At 38.2% G+C, this 21,099-nt stretch overlaps 1 protein-coding gene across 1 annotated transcript in view; it reads right to left on the bottom strand.

Annotated features, from left to right (window-relative positions):
* Nucleotides 1–21,099, bottom strand: part of Copg2 (coat protein complex I subunit gamma 2) — a 129,003-nt gene that overhangs the window by 105,220 nt on the left and 2,684 nt on the right. The window contains exons 4-5 of the mRNA XM_075953501.1: nucleotides 17,863–17,934; nucleotides 11,835–11,914 (exon numbers count right to left, since the gene is read on the bottom strand). Of these exons, the coding sequence (XP_075809616.1) occupies nucleotides 11,835–11,914; nucleotides 17,863–17,934 (152 nt within the window). The remainder of the gene's footprint in view (nucleotides 1–11,834; nucleotides 11,915–17,862; nucleotides 17,935–21,099) is intronic.

A 21,099-nucleotide genomic window follows, 5' to 3' on the forward strand; every position in this document is an offset into this window, starting at 1 on the left:
GTGAATTTATTTTTGGGTCTTGTGTGTATCTATATTTATGCTGGTATCATACTGTTTTTTAGTACTGTGACTCTGGAATATATTTTGAAATCAGGCACTGTAGATAACTCCATCATGGTTCTTTTTGCTCAGTATGCTTTGGCTATTGTCTTGTTAGTCCACTATTCTACTGTTGTGACACCATGACCAAGGTTTAGTCCATTATCATCATGACAAGAAACATGGCAGTACACAGGTAGGCACTGGAGCAGTAGCTAAGAAAGAGGCTCTAGACTTGGCATGGGCTTTTTGAAACTTCAAATACCAAGCCCAGTGACACATTTCCTCCAACAAGGCCACACCTCCCAATCCTTTTAATCCTTTCAAACAGTGCTACTCTCTGATGACTAAGCATTCAAATATATGAGCCTATGGGGCCCATAGCTTATTCAAATCACCATAGCTATTAAAGATCTTTTTTGTATCCATGTGAATTTAAGATTGTTTTCTAGTTCTGTGAAGCATGCTATTGGTCATTCAGCTGAGAATTAATATTAAATCTGGAGATCACTTTTTGTACCTAGTTCTATTAGAAGATTTAGGGATGTTGATGCTTTAGTTAGAAAGGAATTAACTCAGTTCCAGATCCCATCTGTCCTATGCATGTTGATTTCAAAGTTAGTTCATATTTCAAAACCTTTGTCATGTGGTTTCACATCTGTGCTGCCCTGAAAAAGCACTCAGATCTTTCCAGATCTTCCAGAACTTTACAATCTCCTGAATATCATTTTTGTCAATATCTCTGGCTATCAAAGACCTCTTTTATCTGTTCTCTGAGAAACGTGAGGTTACTCAGTTTTAGTTTCTGTGCTAATGCCCAATTTTACATAACTGGACTCACTTTCAGGACAAGGAATACTAAACAAAAGTTGTTAATAATAATAATATTATTAAGTAGATTTTTCTCCCTACTTATCATGTACCCCTGTCTAGGAACAGCTTTGTTCTCAAGGTTGACGTGTCTATAATACCAGTTACATACCATAGTACAAGTGTTCTATTACTGGGGCTGACCTCAGGAAAAAACTAGAGGGGAAAAAAAGCAACAAGAATTCTTTCCTGTGCTCAGGAAAACAGGTTCTCCACTGGCCCCTTTTCTTCAAATCTGTTGAGCACAAAGAGGAAGACTTCTCCCTGGAGGCCCATTTGGTACAGAGTCCTAAATTCAGCTGCCCAGAATACAAGGAAGAGAACTTATGAAGCTTGCTATTGTTTTATCATTCATTTATTAAATAATGCTTCCCCCCCATTTATTTGCTATAATTTCCTTTTTGGAGGCCTCAGTAGTTTATTTTTTCCTGAGGTTTTTTGTTGTACTGCTGGGAAAAATAGACTACAGTGTCTTTACTTCATCTTGGCTGGAATTAAAAGTCCCTGACCTTCATTTCTAGTCATTGTTGTTCAGTAGGTTTGGGAGAAGATGTCTTCAAGAGCTGTTACAATTTCATTTAAAAAGAGAATAAATGTTAATTCAAACAATCAGGCTTACAAACAAGGTAGTATTGCAAATACAAAGAAAAGCAGACACAGACAGGTTTCTCAACAGCCATTAAATCACACCTTTCATACTGTGACTATGTGAAAGGACTTTCCTAAAAAAGAAAGATAAATAATCCTCAGGCTTCCAATGCCCTTGCTTAAAGCAGAAAAGCAGACTATGCTATGTTCACCTTCTTCAACATGCCTACACTGAATTTCTACAAATGGAAGACACTATTTCAGCTTTAACAGTACAAGCAGTGTAGGATATGGCTCTTGCTCTCAAGATCTAAAACAACACACTAAATACCAGAACATGCCTACAAAACAGTGCTTCAGGAACAAATGAAACTGGTAAACTGTCAAGAATAGGGGAAATCAATACACAAAAGACTGTCTGAGCTATGTAGAAAGGAAACAGGACAATTCTCAGCATGAAAAGAAACACGTAAAAAGATACAAGATATCAAACAGCATTGGGATTTTGGCCATAGAACTGCACTGACATGAATTCCCAGGATTCAAGTGTTCTCTGACCCAGGCAGGCGATGAGTAAGCACTTCTGAACACAAACTGGAGGAGAGATGGGAGATCATTTAGGACTCTAAAGTTCCTCACAGCCAAAGACAGCAGAACTTCAATATCAGCTGGAAATTCATTTTTTGATTTTGCAACGAAAAAGTTACTGAAGACCTCTGAAAGAAGAATTTCACCACAGCAAAGACTGAGCATGTCCCAGTCAGGCACTCCTCAAACTAATCATCCAGTGACAACAGTTATTCAATCAGAAAAACTGGCTCAGGTTTGTATGCTTCTTATCAAGTGAGTGGAAAGACTTCACTTTTCTAAAACTATTTTCACCCCCAACAAAAATCCATATATTAACTCTACAATTCAAAATTTAACATGATTACAAACTCTACAACACATTTATTTCTTCCCAAATCACAAATAATGAACTACAGATCTTATTCACCAAGACTAGAGGTGTTAACTTACTCCAACTGAAACCCATCCTGTATCACTTTTCTTCCTCATTGCTGTAACCACATGCTTTACAGAAACCAACAGCATTTATTTCAGCTCATGGTTTCAGTGGGTTCTGCCCACTGTGGTGAATAGGATAAAGCAGAGCAGTTGAAGTCATGATGAGCCAGGAAGCAAAGAATGGGAAATGACAGCATTCTGTTGACCTCCCCCACTCTACAGGCCTCCAGCCTATAAGGGGGAACCACACATTCCAGGTGGTTACTCCTTCCTCAGAAACAAATTTACAGACATATCCAAAGTTGTGCCTCCCCAATCTTCCAGGTGATTCTAAAGCTACTCAGATCAGCAATGAAGATTTAGCACCACCCTGCCACAAATATACTACTCCCGAGGTTCAAGTGAAGGACCATTCTTCAGAACTCAATTCCAGAATCCTAAGAATTCTTTACTTGTGGACTTACACACAGAACAGTATCAACAGATGTTAATCTATGTGACCAACTTTAAGCCATTAACAAAATCTCTTTAAGTTACTCTTCAATTGAGTTGTGCTATAAACCAAAACAATTAAGTGTTCAGGCAAGTGTGATATGCATGTAACTACCAAAAATAAATTATTAAACATCTGCATGTCCATGGAAAGCTCCCCATGCTCATTTCTAGGCAATTTCCTCCAAGCCACCAGACTTGTAGCTTCTATTAACACATTGAGTTTGAGCTGTCCTTAAGATATAAAAGTAGAACCACCCAGGATGTATTCTTTGTATCTTTTTGATATTGTTCCAATAGGAAGTTTTAGAGGTTTATTTATGCTATTGTTTGAATCAGCAATTTGTTCTCTTCAGTAGCTGTGCAGCAGGCCACTGCATGAGTCTATCACATTGTATTTATCCATTTTTCTATACTTGGTACTTTGGGTTATCTCTAGACTAGACCTATTACAAAGAAAGTTGCTAGCCGGGCGGTGGTGGCACACGTCTTTAATCCCAGCACTCGCAGAGGCAGAGGCAGGCGGATCTCTGTGAGTTTGAGACCAGCCTGGTCTACAAGAGCTAGTTCCAGGACAGGCTCCAAAACCACAGAGAAACCCTGTCTCGAAAAAACAAAACAAAAAAAAACAAACAAACAAATAAAGTTGCTACAGAATTCTTATGCAGTTTTGTATGTACACATATATTTTCATTTTCTGTAGGTAAATATCTAGACATATTACTGGTCACAGAGTTAGTACACATTTAACTCTATAGGAAACTGTTTTTTAAATAGTTATAGTTCTGTTATAGTGCATGAAAGTTTCAGTTGTTCTATCTACTCTGTACTAGAGCAAAAGTTTGTTGTCTTGTTCTTGTTTTTATATTGCTAGGTTTCTTTAGTTATCCTATGGTATAATAGCTTATTAAGATTTTAGTTTGCATTTCCCTGATAAATCACAGTTCCATGTACTTATTATTAATTCATATATATTCTATTATGAAGTATCTGCCTTCAGGTTTTCCTGCCCTCTTAACGCAACTGTCTATGTGTATAGAATGGTCACCTGCACTATTTGTTTTCTATTCTTACTGTAACAAATTACCACAACTAGAGGCTTAACAGCACACATTTATAATTTTACAGTTCTGTAGAACTGAAGTCCAACATAGTACTCACTAGGCCAAAAACTATTGTGCCATGAAAGCTGCATCCATTTCATCTGCAAAATACATTCACCCCATCCCACAATCTCCCCAGACTGTAGTATCAAGGATATACAGTATCAACATACTATAGTATCCAGTCAATCTAAAATCTCATCTAAATTTCACTGATTCAAAAATCTCAATCTTATTATCAAAATCATCAATTAGATTTGGGTGAGATTTTTGTCATTCCTGGTGCAACAATCCTCCCCATCTCTGAACCTGTGACAAAAATAAAATGTAAGAGCCGGGCGGTGGTGGCGCACGCCTTTAATCCCAGCACTCGGGAGGCAGAGGCAGGCGGATCTCTGTGAGTTCGAGGCTAGCCTGGTCTAGAAGAGCTAGTTCCAGGACAGGAACCAAAAAGCTACAGAGAAACCCTGTCTCGAAAATCCAAAATAATAATAATAATAATAATAAAAAATAAAATAAAATGTAAGAATGCCACAGTGTAACAATTACAGATGTGCCCATTTAAAAACAGAGAAAATGGAAAGATGAGTAAGTCACTGGCCCTGTAAAGGCTAGTGCAAATTATCAACTTGACAAAATCTGGACTCACCTGGAAGGGGGACCTTTGGGCATATCTATGGGGGATTATTTTGGACCTCCCCCTGTGGATGGCACCATTCCCCAGGCAAGGGATCCTGGACTGAATAGGAGTGGAAAAAGCAAGCTGAATACTAAGTGTTCATTTGTTCATTGTTCTTTTCTTCTCTAACTGTGGACATGAAGTCACTAGCTCCCTCAGACTCCTACTGCTATGACTTTCCTGCCCTGATGAACTGTAACCTGGAACTTTGAACTTTAAAAATATGTGAGCAGTTCTTTCAAGTTTTTGCCGCTTTGACTCCCTAGTAAAATGGAACGGTAAACCAAACAAATTTTTACCCCTTAAGTTGTTTTTGTCAGCGTACTTTATCACAGCAACAGATAAAGATACAAGACAGGCCCTAAACAACTTTAAAATCTAGCTGGGCAAAGTGCTTAAGCAGCAACCTAAGTAGTTCCCAGTGGCATTCTTTAGGCATGCACTTCTGCTCACATAGGCAGCCACCTCCACTTGGCCACAGGTACAGCTAACACGTACTCACAACTGAGTAGGACTATTAGCCTATTTCCTATGTGCTCAAGTCTGAGGTTGAAAACTTCTTTCACTTTGTCCTCTCTGTGTCCCTTTAGGTTCAAGACAGTAGCATTTCTGCTGGTATAGTATGCTCAAGTACCTTGTGGAGCTACCATAAGTACAGAGACTCACTGCATTTAGACAGAGGTTCAACCACAGATCGTGCTTTAACAATCTCATCTCTATTTCCAGTTTCTGCTTTGCTGGTAAGGACTCACTGTTGACCTCTTTAGCGTTCAAAATGAACACTCTGACCTTTTGATCTCATTTTTTAGCACTGACTCCTTTCATTGTTTCTCTATAGCACACTTTCATGACAATGATTCTCTCAGTCTTTTGTTTTGTTTGTTTTTTGAGACAGGGTTTCTCTGTGAAACAGTCCTGGCTATCTTGGAATTCAGTATGTAGACCAGGTTGGCCTCAAAATCACAGAGATCCTCCTGCCTCTGCCTCCTGAGTGCTGGGATTAAAGACGTGTGCCACCATGGCCAGGTGACGGTCTCAGTCTTAGCATCCCTATGCCCTTTAGACAATTTCCAAAATTAGCAAGTCCTAACTTTTTGGTGGTTTGTGTTGTTTTGTTGTTGTTTCTTTGATTTTGATGTGGTTGTTGCTTTTGAGACAGAATCTCATGCTGTAGACGGAAGTTTCTGTCCTGCCTGGTCCTGCAGCCAGCCATTCAGTTCCAACAAAACAGAGGCTTAATTATAAATTGATTGGTCTACTAGCTCAGGCTTATTATTAACTAGATCTTACAACTTAAATTAACTCATAATTCTTATCTATGTTTGACCATGTGGTTGGTACCCTACTCAGTGAGGCATTCTCATCTTGCTTCCTCTGCATCTGGCTAGAGACTGCAGACTAAGACCTTCCCCTTCCCAGAATTCTTCTAGTCTGGTCATCCTGCCTATACTTCCTGCCTGACTTCTGACCAATCAGCGTTTTATTAAACCAATACAAGCGAATCTTTACAGGGTATAAAAGCATTATCCCACAGCATCATGTAGCTTAGACTGGCCTCAAATTTGCTAGGTTGCCAAAAATGCCTTGAATTCCTGATCCTCCTGCCTCTACCTCCCAAGTCTCAACTAAAGAAAACTTGGTTCAATTTACCTACTTTCAAATTTTTCTAAACACATAAAAAGAAATCAGAATGCATCTTCAACACTTTGCTTGGAAATCTCATCAATTAAAATCTAAGTTTATTTCTTGTAAGTCATGCTTCTCACATAATCACAGAATATATTTTTGCTAAGCTTCCTGCCACTATAATAAAAAGATTTCACTTCCTACATCTTCATTTTCCTCTGGATCCTCACTATCGGCATCGCTAATGCCTGTTTCCACTAATGATCTATTCACAGTGATTTGGATATTCTTTAAGGTAATTTTTTCCCTGCTCCTTTAACTTCTAAGTCTTGCACAGTGACTAAAACCTACATGTCCACTAACATTCTAGGGCAGCAATTCTCAATCTTCCTGATACTGCAACTCTTCATGTTGTGGTGACCCCCCCCAACCATAAAATTACTTTGTTACTTCATAACTCTAATTTTGCTACTGTTATGAACTGTGATGTAAATATCTGTGTTTTAGGTAGCCCCATAAAAGGTTTGTTCAATCCTCAAAGGAGGTGATCCACTGGTTGAAAACCACTGGTCTAGGGTTTTCCTAACATCTCCTTAAAGTTCCAAAGCTACTTTCAGATTTTCTGTTATAGTAGCACTCCATATTTAAGTATAAAATCTGCATTATTTTTCTACCCTACTGTTGCTGTAACAATGTACCACAAAGTTAGAGGGTTAGAGTAGCATTCACTTTATATTGTAGTTAGTTTACAGTTAATGAGTTGGTATCCAAAACAGGTCTCACTGGAAAATCAAGATTTTTGGAGGCCTATATTATGAAAGTCATAGGGGTTTGCTGAGTTTGACCTTTAAAAGTCCAGGTGCTGGAAGCTTATTGTTCGGATTGGCAGTATAAATGTGGTGGAACCTGTAACAGATGGGACCTAGTAGAAGGTACTTAAGTCATTGGGGACGCTGCCCTCAGAAGTGGTTATTAAAATCACTGAGGACATGGTTAGTTCGGCAAGATCAGGTTGTTATTTAAAATATATATAAATACTGGCTTCCTGCATTCCTCTGACTTCTAGTCTCACCACCTGACCTCTTTTATATACACTCCTGCCATTATGATGTTTATGATGTTTATTATAATCCATGGAGCCCCCAGCAGAGGTCAAAGAGATAGAGCTACTCAACTGTTGTGGTCTGAACAAGAAATGTTCTCCATAGGTTCATGTATTGAAACATTTGGTCCCTGGCTGGTGCTGTTTAAGAAAGTTGTAGAGCCTTTAGGAGGTGAAGCCTCACCAAAGGAAGTGGGTCATTGGAGGCAGTAGCCTTTGAGACCTTATAGCCTGGTACATCTTTATTTGCTCTCAGTCTCTTGGATGTGGATTACCAGCCAGCCCCCTACTCCTGCACCACTCCTTCCCTGCCTGCAGCCATGTCTTCCCACCATGACAGACTGGAACTCTAAGCCAAAACAACCCTTTCTTCTTAAGCTGCTCTTGTCCAAGTATTAACCACAACAACAGAAAAAAACGAAGACACCAATCTTGAACTTTTAGCCACAAATCAACAAAATAAATCTCCCTACTTGTTAAAGAACCCAGCTCCAGGCATTGTTTCAGCAACAAAAAAGTAAAGATGGATGACTCCATTTCTTCATCTGTCTCAACGTCAGAGCTCATGACTCAGCCCTTTCCTCTGTTGTCAAATCTTTAGCAGCATCTCTCCAGCACTTGCATCATCAAATCTCTTTACTGACACTCTTCTTCTGCCTCCCACTTGCATTTGAACTCAGAGATCTGCCTGCCTCTACCTCCTGAGTGCTGGGATTAAAAGTGTGTGCCACCACCACCTGGCACCCCTTTGTATTTTTATAAAAACATGTTTTTATTATTTGTGTGTGTGTATGAGAGACAGAGACAGACGAAAGAGACAGAAAGAGGGAGAGACGGGGGGGGGGAGAGAGAGAGAGAGAGAGAGAGAGAGAGAGAGAGAGAGAGAGAGAGAGAGAGAGAGAGAGGGAGAGAGAGATTGAATGGCCTAAGGAGGCCAGAAGAGAGCCTCCTCCTAGATCCCCTAGAGTGAGAGTTACAGGTGGTTGTAAGCTGCCCAATATTGGTGCTGAGCATCAAACCTGGGCCATCTGGAGAAGCAGCAAACACTCTTTACTGCTGAGCCACCTCTTTAGCCCTCTACTTCCATTTTTAAGAACACTTACCTTTTAAAGGATCACATGAATAAACCAGAATACTCCTATCAACTTTAACCGTCCTTTACCATAAAATATAACCCATTCTCAGGTCCTGGGAATTTGGACATGGGCATCTTCAGAAGACCATTATCTGGGCTACCATGCACACTAATCACATATATTATTAAAAAATAAACCAGAATTATATCTAGGCTCAGAGGAAAGCATTAAGCACTGAAAGGAAACAAACAATATAGTTATTTTATCTTTAATTTTTCAAGTATTTAGTGAATTAAAAAAATATAACTGAAGGGTTTCTGTTTGTTTGTCACAGACACTATTAGTTGATCAATTCAACACTAATTTTCAACCCCTTCTTCCTTGCCTGCCCCTAAGTACTTGGACGATAAAGCTAAATACTTACTTTCCTGGCTTCCTAAGAAGAGTCATATCATATAGATGGCCAAATGAAATCTAAAAACTGCTCAGGAAATGTTACTGCATTCTGCTAAAAGAGGCAGATGGTGCTGGCATCCCTTGGCCCCTTCCCAGTGGTTCTCCTGCTTGAACATGGGATACTGCCAGTAATTCAAGCATCTACTTTGCCATGATGGAGTGCATCCAAAAGAACCCAAGTGATACCAGTGCTGCCACTATCAAATGGTCTGTGCCTCCAGACTGACAGTTACACGAGAGAAAATACATTCTCTTCTTAAGTTACTTTTTACATCTGCTTTTCTGATATTTTCAATTGAAAGCTTTAATTGAAATTGTATTCAATATACTGACTTGTATTCAAAATGTGTTTCACTGTATGAAAACTATATTCAGTTAAATGAGTTATAATTAATCACTAAAAATGCAACTATATTTAAGTAACATTGTATATTTTACTATAAATTATACACATTCATTCTAAGATATTTAGAAATTACCAAACATTTAAACAAAATATTAACCACAATTCCAAGCAGCTAAAGATAAATTACTATTACTACATTACTGTATTCACCACCACTTACCATGTTGCACACATATATAAACTACTATTACTAAATCTGTGTTCACCACGTTACACACGTATGTACACTACTATCACTACATCTGTGTCCACCACCACGTTACACACGTATGTACACTACTATCACTACATCTGTGTTCACCACCACGTTACACACGTATGTACACTACTATCACTACATCTGTGTTCACGTTACACACGTATGTACACTACTATCACTACATCTGTGTTCACCACCACGTCACACACGTATGTACACTACTATCACTACATCTGTGTTCACCACGTTACACACGTATATACACTACTATCACTACATCTGTGTTCACCACCACGTCACACACGTATGTACACTACTATCACTACATCTGTGTTCACCACCACGTTACACACGTATATACACTACTATCACTACATCTGTGTTCACCACCACGTCACACACGTATGTACACTACTATCACTACATCTGTGTTCACCACCACGTTACACACGTATGTACACTACTATCACTACATCTGTGTTCACCACGTCACACACGTATGTACACTACTATCACTACATCTGTGTTCACCACCACGTCACACACGTATGTACACTACTATCACTACATCTGTGTTCACCACCACGTTACACACGTATGTACACTACTATCACTACATCTGTGTTCACCACGTTACACACGTATATACACTACTATCACTACATCTGTGTTCACCACCACGTCACACACGTATGTACACTACTATCACTACATCTGTGTTCACCACCACGTTACACACATATGTACACTACTATCACTACATCTGTGTCCACCACCACGTTACACACGTATGTACACTACTATCACTACATCTGTGTTCACCACCACGTTACACACGTATGTACACTATCACTACATCTGTGTTCACCACGTTACACACATATATACACTACTATCACTACTTCTGTGTTCACCACCATGTTATACACATATGTACACCACTATTACTATATCTCTGTTCACCACCATGTTAGGCACACACATATACAATATTTCAAAGTCAGGCTATACAGAGTACCCACCTCCATTCAGGATTATGTTTATTAAAGAATTTTCATATTCTTAAAGATTTTTCAAAAATAATTCCAAAAGCTTGCAATACTTGCTAATGAACTAATGTTACCAATGGCAGACACAGCAGATGAGTGATCAGAACGTGGCACTATGAGGAGTCCCAAGCGCTCCTAGCTTTCCAGCTCTACTCTGGGTGCCGGAGCACCAGTCTTCGTAGAGGAATGTAATAATATGCCTTTGCTCTTTCGCTCATCTGATAAGTGAGTATTTCTAGTTCCTTCTTAAATGTTTAATTTACTTATTTTGGTTACTGGCGACAGTGACTAAAGATATTTAGATCTTTACAGTGGTTATTTTGTAAACTATCCCTCAGTATTTTTTAAGGATAATTTATATGTAAGATGATAACCTTTTGATATTATTTATTGTAAGCATTAATACCTTATTTAAGTAAGCAGTTACTTTTCAGTTTTACCTATATTTATTTTTATGAGCTTAAAAGATATTTTTTATGCCTGGTGTGGTGGTGTACGCCTTCATTCCCAGCACTTGAGAGAGGAAGAGGCAGGTGAATCTCTCTGCCAGCCTGGTCTACAAAGAAAGTGCCAAGATAGCCAGGGCTATTGTTCAGAGAAACCCTGTCTTCTTGAAAAACCAAAAAAAAAAAAAAAAAAGAAAGAAATTTTATTTTATGTGTATGAGTGTCTGTTTGCAGGTATGTATGTATATCACATGTGTACCCGACATCCACAGGGACCATAAGAAGGTGCTGGATCTCTAGTAACTCAAGTTACAGATGGTTATGAGTCACAATATGAGTGTTAGGAACTGAACTCAAGTTTTTAATCACTCAAGCCATCTCTCCATCCCAATTTTTACAGACTTTTAAAAACTAACCCACAGTTTACTATCAGTACCCTTTGTAACCCTCTTAACAGATAGGCATGATTTTTATATGGCAACTGTGGTTTAGAAAAGGAGGGTTTAAGATATAACGTTCTTGAAAATTCTTATTGGCAGTTAAAAGAAACATCAAATTAAGAGAATAACAAATATTGTATGTGAAAATTACAATTTAAAAAAGAATAATTTAAGATAGGCTATTCCTACAAGAACACAGCAGATATGCCATTAGTGCAGAAGGACTCGATCCCAGACTCTGGACTAGTCACATACCTGCTTGTGACGATGATCACATCCTCAGAGATGGTGGCCATTTCTTTAATGGTCAGGTAGCACATTCTCCTCAATGTTTGCTGAAAGTGTATTTATAGATTATAGCAGGTTATTTGTAAGAAAACTTTTTAGTTATTTTAAGTAAGACTTCAAGTATATTAAGAGGTATTCGTGGGCCAGCAAGAATACCTCAAGAATACCTCAGGTGCTTCCTACCAAGTTTGATAGCTTGATTTAATCCCTAAAACCCAAATACTGAAAACAGAGAACCAGCTCCCACAAGTTATCTACTGACACACACATGAACAAACATTAAAAACAAAGAAGGGAGATAGCCTTCAAAATATCTAAAAAATATCATTAAAACTATACGGATATTTTTTAAAAACACTCAAAATACTACTATTTCTTAAGCAAAAACACTTGATGCATTGATATCTGAGAAAACATAAAAGCAAAGCCTTAAAAAAAATCAATTACTTGGCTAAGCAAGAACCAGGAGATGGGGGAGCAGCAGGCTTGGTCGAGCCTCAAGTGATACAATAAGACTCTGTTGACTCCACATGAGGAGTGGATGGGGATGGGGGAGAAAGAGAGGGGGAAGGAACTAGGATTGGTGTGTAAAATAAAAGACTGCTTTAAAAAAAAATCCATTCCTTGCTGGGAGGCAGAGGCAGGTGAAAACTACAAGTTCAAGGCCAGTCTGGTCTACAAAGCAAGTACCAGGAGAGCCAAGGCTATTATGCAGAGAAACCCTGCCCTGCAAAACCCCCCCCCACACACACAATCAATTACTCTTCTACAGAGATATAACTGTTTTAAAGTGATAAAGACTTGTCTCACAAAATGTATTATTAAGATTTCTAAGAAATGTGTATGCGAGGGCTGGAGAGATGGCTCAGTGGTTAAGAGCATTGGCTGTTCTTCTAGAGGTCCTGAGTTCAATTCCCAGCACCCACGTGGTGGCTCACAACCATCTGTAATGAGGTCTGGTGACCTCTTATGGTATATACGCATACATGTAGGTATTCATGCAGGCAGGGTTTCTCTGTAGCTTTGGAGCTTGTCCTGGAACTCTCTCTGTAGACCAGGCTGCCCTCCAACAACAGAGATCCGCCTGCCTCTGCCTCCCAAGTGCTAGGATTAAAGGCATGTGCCACCACTGCCTAGCATAAATAAATAAATCTTAAGAAAGAAAGAAAGAAAGAAAGAAAGAAAGAAAGAAAGAAAGAAAGAGTGTATGCAGACATAATGCTAATTCTGTTTTCCCCTCCATTCAGTGAATACCAAAGTTTCTCCTAAAATGACTCATTGCTGGATAATCAACTCCCATTTTAAGTTATCAAAGTTTCCAGATGGATACCAGGATCCAAAGTGAGACAGTAACAATAACAGTTCCAGCCCAGCCCAGCCCAGCCCAGCCCAGCCCAGCTCTCCTCAGCTGCATCTCTGATTTACTTGTAGACCCCAGGCTCCTTTAGTCTACCCAGCCTCCTAAGTACCTTCAGTACTTATAAATACAGAAACTCACCATCAGACCCAGTTCCAGAGCCTAAGCTATAGTAAAAATTTAGTTGACACCACTGAACCCAATAAGAGAAGAAGAAAAGGAAGATTCTCAGAGTGATTTAACACAAGGAAGAAAGGGAAGGAGGGAGAAGAGGGAAGAAAAAGAAAGGGAAGGAAAAGGAGAGAGGAGGGGAGGAGAGGGGAGAGGAGGGGAGGGGAGGGGAGTGGGCAGGCAAGTATACAACAAATCAAAGTCACACAAACACAAAGCGAACAACAAAAAATGGTAAATAGAAATCAAAATTTCAGAACTAAAACAAATTCCATTCTACATAAAAGACATAGTATAAAACACAGATAAAAACTGGATTAGCCAAAGTAGAAGAAAAAAACAAGTGTTCAAGTTAGCAGGCATAAGGCAAATGGAAATTAGATTCAGACACACCTCATGGCCCTCAGAATGCCAAAACTTCTAAAAACTAGCACTGCAAAGTGTTGGCATAAGTGTGCTTTTAACCAGCAAAACACATTATGTAGATAAATACACAGAAATGTTAAACACAATATGAATCAAAGTTTATTTTTAAAAATAATATTTCACAGTATAAGAACAATTTCTATGTAATATGTATGATAGAATATGCATCTAGATTATATGTACTCTATCATAACTCAATAACAAAAGCACAACATTTTTTAAATGGATAAAGGATTTGGTGATGTTTTTAAAAATTAGTTCTCTGAAAATTTACATATTGTATTTTAATCCTATTCACTCTCCAACTCCTCCCAGCTCAACTCCCCCACCCTTTCTCTACTTGTCCAATTTTGTGTCCTTTTCTAAGTTTTTTTAAACTCAGCAAGTCCAGCTTATGTTTAGGGAAACATCTGAAGAGACATTTATCCAAAAAGACATAAATGGCCAATAATCACATGAAAAGACTGATCCCAAAATTTTACTATGTAGCCATGGACAAAATACAGAGAAATTCCCAGGTCAGGAGTTCTGGCAGCAAAAACAAACACTCATTCTCATGAAATAGAAACCTGAAATCTCACTGAATGAGAAATAGTATATAAAAAATGGGTTCTAAAAAATATATTCTGCAGGTGCAGAATATATTTCAGATAGTATATTCCAGATAGTAATTCAGACATATAGCAAGGAATAAAAAGTAGGAAGGAAAAAAAGTATTCAAGATAAATTTATTTGAAGGAACAAAACCTAAAAAGATATGTTTCTAAATATATATATATATAAATACATTTAGAAATATATATAAACATGTCTATTAACATATTCTTAGAGATGGTAAGAGTGTCTAAGACTCTCAAATTTCCCACAAGCAGAGAAAAGATTAAAATGAGTATTAGATTTTTATAAGTTCATGAAGCAATTTAGGGTAACTGTCAAAAACTCTGAAAATATTATCCAGTATGTAACTGGTGTTCTTCACTTTGCTGCCTTTTTTCCTTCTTCAGTTCTATTTCAGACTGTTTCTATCATTGTCTTCAAGTACACTGGTTTCCCTCCTCACTTTTATCCTTCCTAAAAATTTAAACTTTTTTGGCTTTCCCAACTCTACCTGCCCTTCCTGGTACCTGTAATCTGCCTCTAGGCAGCTAACTGGTGCAATCCCAGGGTGCATCTTGCTTGCTTCTCTTCTTCAAATCACAGTCATTGCAAGCTGGACATACTACCTGAAAACTGAAACTGGGTATGTTTTGTTTGGGTCTCTCGTATTTATGGTAGCAAGGTAAATCCAGCCATTTACACAGCTGGAAACAAAACAGAAATGTGGTTCTGAACATCAAAACATAGAGTAATTTATACAAAATAACTATTTCTTTTCCTACCCCTTTCTTCTTGCTTCTTTCACCACTGACTTCTAACCCTGCTGCAGCATAGTTAAAACTACAACTAAGGAACATAGTCTGTATGCTTTTGTTCCTTTAAAATTACTTGTCTGCTTTTATTCCAAGTCTGTAGCAAAGTTCTGTAAACATGTATCCTTTATTTATGTATAAAGTTAGATAAATCTGTGTGTTTTTCTCTTTTCTCGCTCTCATTATCTTGCTTCAGTCTTTCAATGGGTCTCACACTCTGACACAGGCTAGACTTGAACTCACTACGCAGTTAAAAATGGCCCTAAACTTCTGGTCTTCCTGCCTCTACCTGCCAAGTGAGTATACATGTACACCATCATGCCTAGTTTAGGAGGGGCTGGAGATCAAACCCAGAGCTTCATGCATTCAGGTCAAGCAGTCTACCAACTAACCAATATCCTCAGCTCACTATATTTTCCTCCAACTATTTTAGAAAAGAAAAATTAATAAGAAAAACAATGAATCAAAAAGCTTGTTCCATGAAGATATTTATAATATATAAACTTCTAGATAAAACTCTAAGGAATACAAGATGTAATTGTAACTTACCCATATCAGAATGACAGATATCATTACAGATTCTACATTATATAAAAAAGGATTATGAACAGTTCTATTTTCCACTCCCCCCCTACTCACACACAGTCAAATTTCTCTGGCTCTTCATCAGAAAAATTCCATATCATTTCAAACTTCTTCCATAAATGTTCCTATCCTATCTTTTATTCCCTAAGGACGGCCCTGTAACTTTCTAAACCGTGGCTGTTTTCTTTCTCATGCTCTCCACAAAGAAGCTACTCTTCACTGCCTTATCGGCTCCTGACAACGCCTTCTTTCAGTGCACCTTCTCCCCTAAAGTACGGTGACTCATTTTCACTGTCACAGCCTCTCTCAGTGACAGTTACCACTCCTGGCTCCAAAAACCAAGATGTTCATTCTATCATCATTTATAACCCCTTAATCCTATAACTATTTGCTGACCCCATCTAGCCCAACACTAAGTACCTGACTGCAAAATCAGAGCCACATAGAGCCTGACTTTTCTAACAGCAATGTTTGGGCCCTATTCCAACAACTTGAAATGCATACTTTTCTAGTCTAATTCCTGAAGGAAATGCCTAATCCCATAACACTCACAGTGGCTCTGCTTCTTTGATTAAACCCTGAATTGTTGGTACAGGAAGCGATTAAAGGAAAGCATGTCCTGAATGTTAGGAACTTGAAACTGCTTCTGTTTGGACTGAAGATAACAATGATCTTGTTTCTAGGGAATCAGGGAATGTAAGTAGTCCATAGCATGAAATAGCATAAATATTTAAATTATTTATGTAAAAACCTATAGAAAACAACATTTTGGGTAAATAAGCAAATGTTGCTGGAGTATACTTTAATAAAAATAAGTTCTTAAAAACTAAGATGTTGAAAGTAATTTGTTTAGGGGGCTGATAAAGATGATTCAGCAGGTAAAAACACTTGCTACCAATGCTGAAGACCTGAGTTCAACCACCAGGACCTTCATGGTGGAAGGAGAGAACTGAGTCTTACAAGTTGTCCTCTTATATCTACATACACATCACACACTCGCATGCACACACACATACATACATACATACATACATACATACATACACATACACACACACACACACACACACACACACGTTTTTTTAAAAGAAAATGATGAGCATAACAGGTTTAAATGGACAGCTGAAAGTCTGAAAGAAGGAGAGAGCCTCTCTGCTTGTGTGTGTGTGTGTATTATACTATATATAGGATATACACACACACACACACTACTGCTATATAACAGGAAGTCATTTGCCATGAAAGTGAGGTGGAGACAAACAGACAAAGGTACCTAAAACCTCAAATTCTGCCAAGCACCTTTTGTCAGATCTTTAATCTGAGGGGACACTCCTCCCTCTGTCTGAGCATATATAAAGGCTTCCGCTAATATAACTGTCTTACAGGGGTCTGTTGGTTTTCCTGAAGAACTACTCCTAAAATCTTCATTATCAAGACATATGAGCAGACACAAATGCACAGGGGTCCTGGGAATTAAACACAAAATGTAGCCTATGCTGATATATATTATGTATAAAAAGAATTTGGCAAATATATGCTAACAGAAAGCTAAGATATATGTACCCCAGAATCCTACTCTCTGTGTTTTTCCGTATTAAACCTGGGCATAAAAGAACTGTGCCACATTCAGAAAACAGAAGGGAAGCAGCAGCAATTACACTCTAAGCTTTGAGGGAGCCCAGGGTAACGAGACACAGTTACAGAGGTACTGGCAGGCTTACTGTATCCCCACGCCAAACCCAGCTCTTCTCAACTGCCAGCCCTGCTGACCAATAACCCAGGCCCACAGAAAACCTGACTAGGACCAATAGATGTGGACCTGTAGGTATCAACTTTTTCTCTAATGACTTCAGGAAGAGTTTTATACTATGTACTTTAATTCTTCCACATTTACATATTGCTTAAAAAGCATTTGTAAGTTTTATCAAGATAAATGGTTTTAAAGTAATTTTAAACATTTCAAACAACCCTCTTTAATTTGGAACACTCTAGTTCCCGGGGGAAAATAAACAAATGTTTTCATCATAAAATAACAAAACAGACTTACATCATTAGATTGGAACAAGCGAGTCATTGCAAAGAAGGCTTCTGTAGCTTCCACAGTTCCAAAGGGCTCACCCTAAGGAAAATTGAAAACAATTTTTTAAACTAAAAAATGTAGACATTAAGGATTTGCTTTTACTTCTCAATAATCATTTTGAATTCAGGAGGAGGTCTCTTTATTAGCATTCATGGCAACAGTTTGGCTTTCAATTTAGAAATCTGCAGAGGAGAAAACCCCCCTCACGACCATTTAGAGACTTGTTATTTAAAATAATTCAAAATAGCACGCCACAGTTCCGGAATTGCAGTCTCTACATTTTTAACAGAAACTGCTTATTCCCCTCACAGATTTACAAGGAGGCAAACATGACAGGAAGTAGAATTTCCAGTCAGCATTGCATAAGGTCAAACAACCTAAAAGCAGGGATTACACCTTGTAAATTTCCACACTCTAATGCCTGGCACATGCCCAATACAGGACAAGTACATCATATATATATAACTGTAAGGATTGCTTATGAGAAATCTCAGAAAATATGGCAAGACAGGATCCAAACCAAAAGAGAAGGATCTAGATTCACCTCCTTTTTATGTTTCATGGTGCTATAGAGCCCAAGACACTGACCCAAATTCTTAGAAGCATGATTTGGATCTTACAGTTTTTAATGTGAGTAAAAGATTATTTAGAGACCCTCTCAAAATACAGTCTCCTTCAGTGAGATCTTGAGGGACCACTTGGTACAAGCTCCCAGACATGCCAATGCTGCTGATCTGGAGTAGCTCAGCTCGACAACTTAACTCACTACTTTTCAAAACATTTCTAGTTGTAGACTTCCTCAAATATTACCATTTTAACACTTAACTTCTTTCGTTAGAAGTGCTCCTATATAACACATTGGGCTCAATTTGTTTTCAGAGTTCAGATTTTACATAAAATACAAGTAGTCTTATATCCATTGCCATGGTATAAGAATTTTCATTAAAAAAGTCTCAAGTTTGGGATGAAAGACAAAGTATAAAAAGAGTTTACAACTATTTAAATCAGTATCCAATTGCTCATCAGCATGGGAGAAAACTTTGTTACTGTGAAACTTACCAAATACCCAAAAGCCCGTGGGATTCCTCAGTCATATTAGAAAAGTCGTTACTACATTTGACTTACTACTAACTCAAGAGTATTTGGCTCTGTCAACGCTAGTAGAAATTCTGAAGGCTTTTTTCCCCTCATAATGTTCTACCAAGGACCAGGGAAAGAGATAAAATGAATGCTCCCAAACCTGTTTTCATGACCAAGTTTATGCTCAATCACCTTATCAAGATAATTGTCTTAACATGAGTTGTTGCTCCAAGAAAGAGATACTGACTTCAGCTTCGACTACTCCAAATTCTGCTAATACAATGGAGTTAGCCACTTTGGACACAACACAACATATATGGCACAAAGTAAAGTCAAGCTGATTTGGGCTTAAACGTTCCTAATATGCTGCCATGGTAGGGTTATGCTGCTCATGAACATGTCTTTTTAAAACTACATGCTTATTTCTCAGTCGTCATTTGCAAACAACAAAATTTGGTTAAATCTTTAGATTAGGTCTTTGGTTTTAAAACTACATGATAAAAATGTTTTTTTTAGAGGCTGATGAGATGGCTCAGTGGATAAAGACACTTATCACCAAGCCTGATGATTTGTGTTTAATTCTCAACCTCTACATGGTAGAGAGAACAGACCTCCACACACATTTTCTGCAAGCACATACAAATTTAATAAGTAACTGTAAAAAACTAAAATAAAAGATTTTCCTAGAATTTAAGTTGGTAAGTATAACTCATTTAGCATTACATATAAATATCTTAGATATGCAATGTCTATATGTTTGTATGTAAATACCTATAGAGATATATATTGTCTATAAAATAAAATCATATTTTCCAAGGTTTTAAATGTCTATGAGATTACATTTACAGTTTGATGCAAAATAAAAAGAAAATTAACAGTAGTAATAGAATACAGAATTAAAAAAATATTTTTTGGCTTTGCCTACTGTAACACCAGTGCCTAATACATAAGATATAGCAGGCATGCAATAAAATTTACTAAGTTATAAATGGGAAGTATTTCTGAGTAAAAATTATGTGCCTAGCACTATTATAATGGTTTACACCTACTATTTTATTTAACTATAATGTTTAAAAAAAACTGGTATTATCAGCCAGATGTAGTATGCTGCACACCTTTAGTCCCAGCACTTAGGAGGCAGAAGCAGGCAGAGCTCTGTGAGTTCAAGGACAGCCTGGTCTACAAAACGAGTTCCAGGAGAGCCAGGGCTATCACACAGAGAAACTATGGGGGAAAGGGGGTATTATAATCCTCATTTAAAGCAGAGTAGTATGGCACATAATGGTTAACTTACTTGTCCAAAATCATATTGACAGTATTAGTGTAATGATACAAATATGAGACCTGAACATTAAGACAAAAACTTTAACACAGCACTATTATGCCAAATAAATAAGCAAACAAACATTTGAAATCTGCCTGACTTACTTTACAGTGTCCTGGAACTAGCTCTTGTAGACCAGGATGGCCTCGAACTCACAGAGATCTGCCTGCCTCTGCCTCCTGAGTGCTGGGATTAAAGGTGTATGCCACCAACCTCCCAGTTGACTTTATACTGTATTTTCAAAGGGTTTTCAAAGTTGGCATGAATACATGTCAACTGATCTGGAGAGTTGCTTCAGCAGTCAAGAGCACTTGTTGCTCTTACAGAGGACCCAGGTTTGATGGAGGAGGGTCATCTGTCTATGTTACTTTCATTGGTTAATTAAGAGACTGCCTTGGACTTTTAATAGGGCAGAAAATTAGGTGGGTGAAGTAGACAGAACAGAATTCTGGGAAGAAGGCAATGAGGCAGACACCTCAGGCAGTCGCCATGCCTCTCTTCTCTGAGACAGATGCAGGTTAAGATCTTTCCCAGTAAGCCACCACCTCACAGTGCTAAACACATTATTAGAAATGGGTTAATCAAGATGTGAGAGTTAGCCAATAAGAGGCTACAGATAACAGGCCACGCAGTGTTTAAAAGAATACAGATTCCATGTAATTATTTTGGGTAAAGCTAGCCGGTGGCCAGGAGCTGAGCGGTGGGAAGCAGCCTGCAGCTCCTTCTATACAGGTTTGATTCCCAGCATCGATGTGGTGGCTCTGTAACTCAAGTCTCAGGGGACCTGATGCCCTCTTCTG

Source organism: Microtus pennsylvanicus, chromosome 19 (assembly GCF_037038515.1).
Source record: "Microtus pennsylvanicus isolate mMicPen1 chromosome 19, mMicPen1.hap1, whole genome shotgun sequence".
Taxonomy (NCBI): Eukaryota; Metazoa; Chordata; class Mammalia; order Rodentia; family Cricetidae; genus Microtus; species Microtus pennsylvanicus.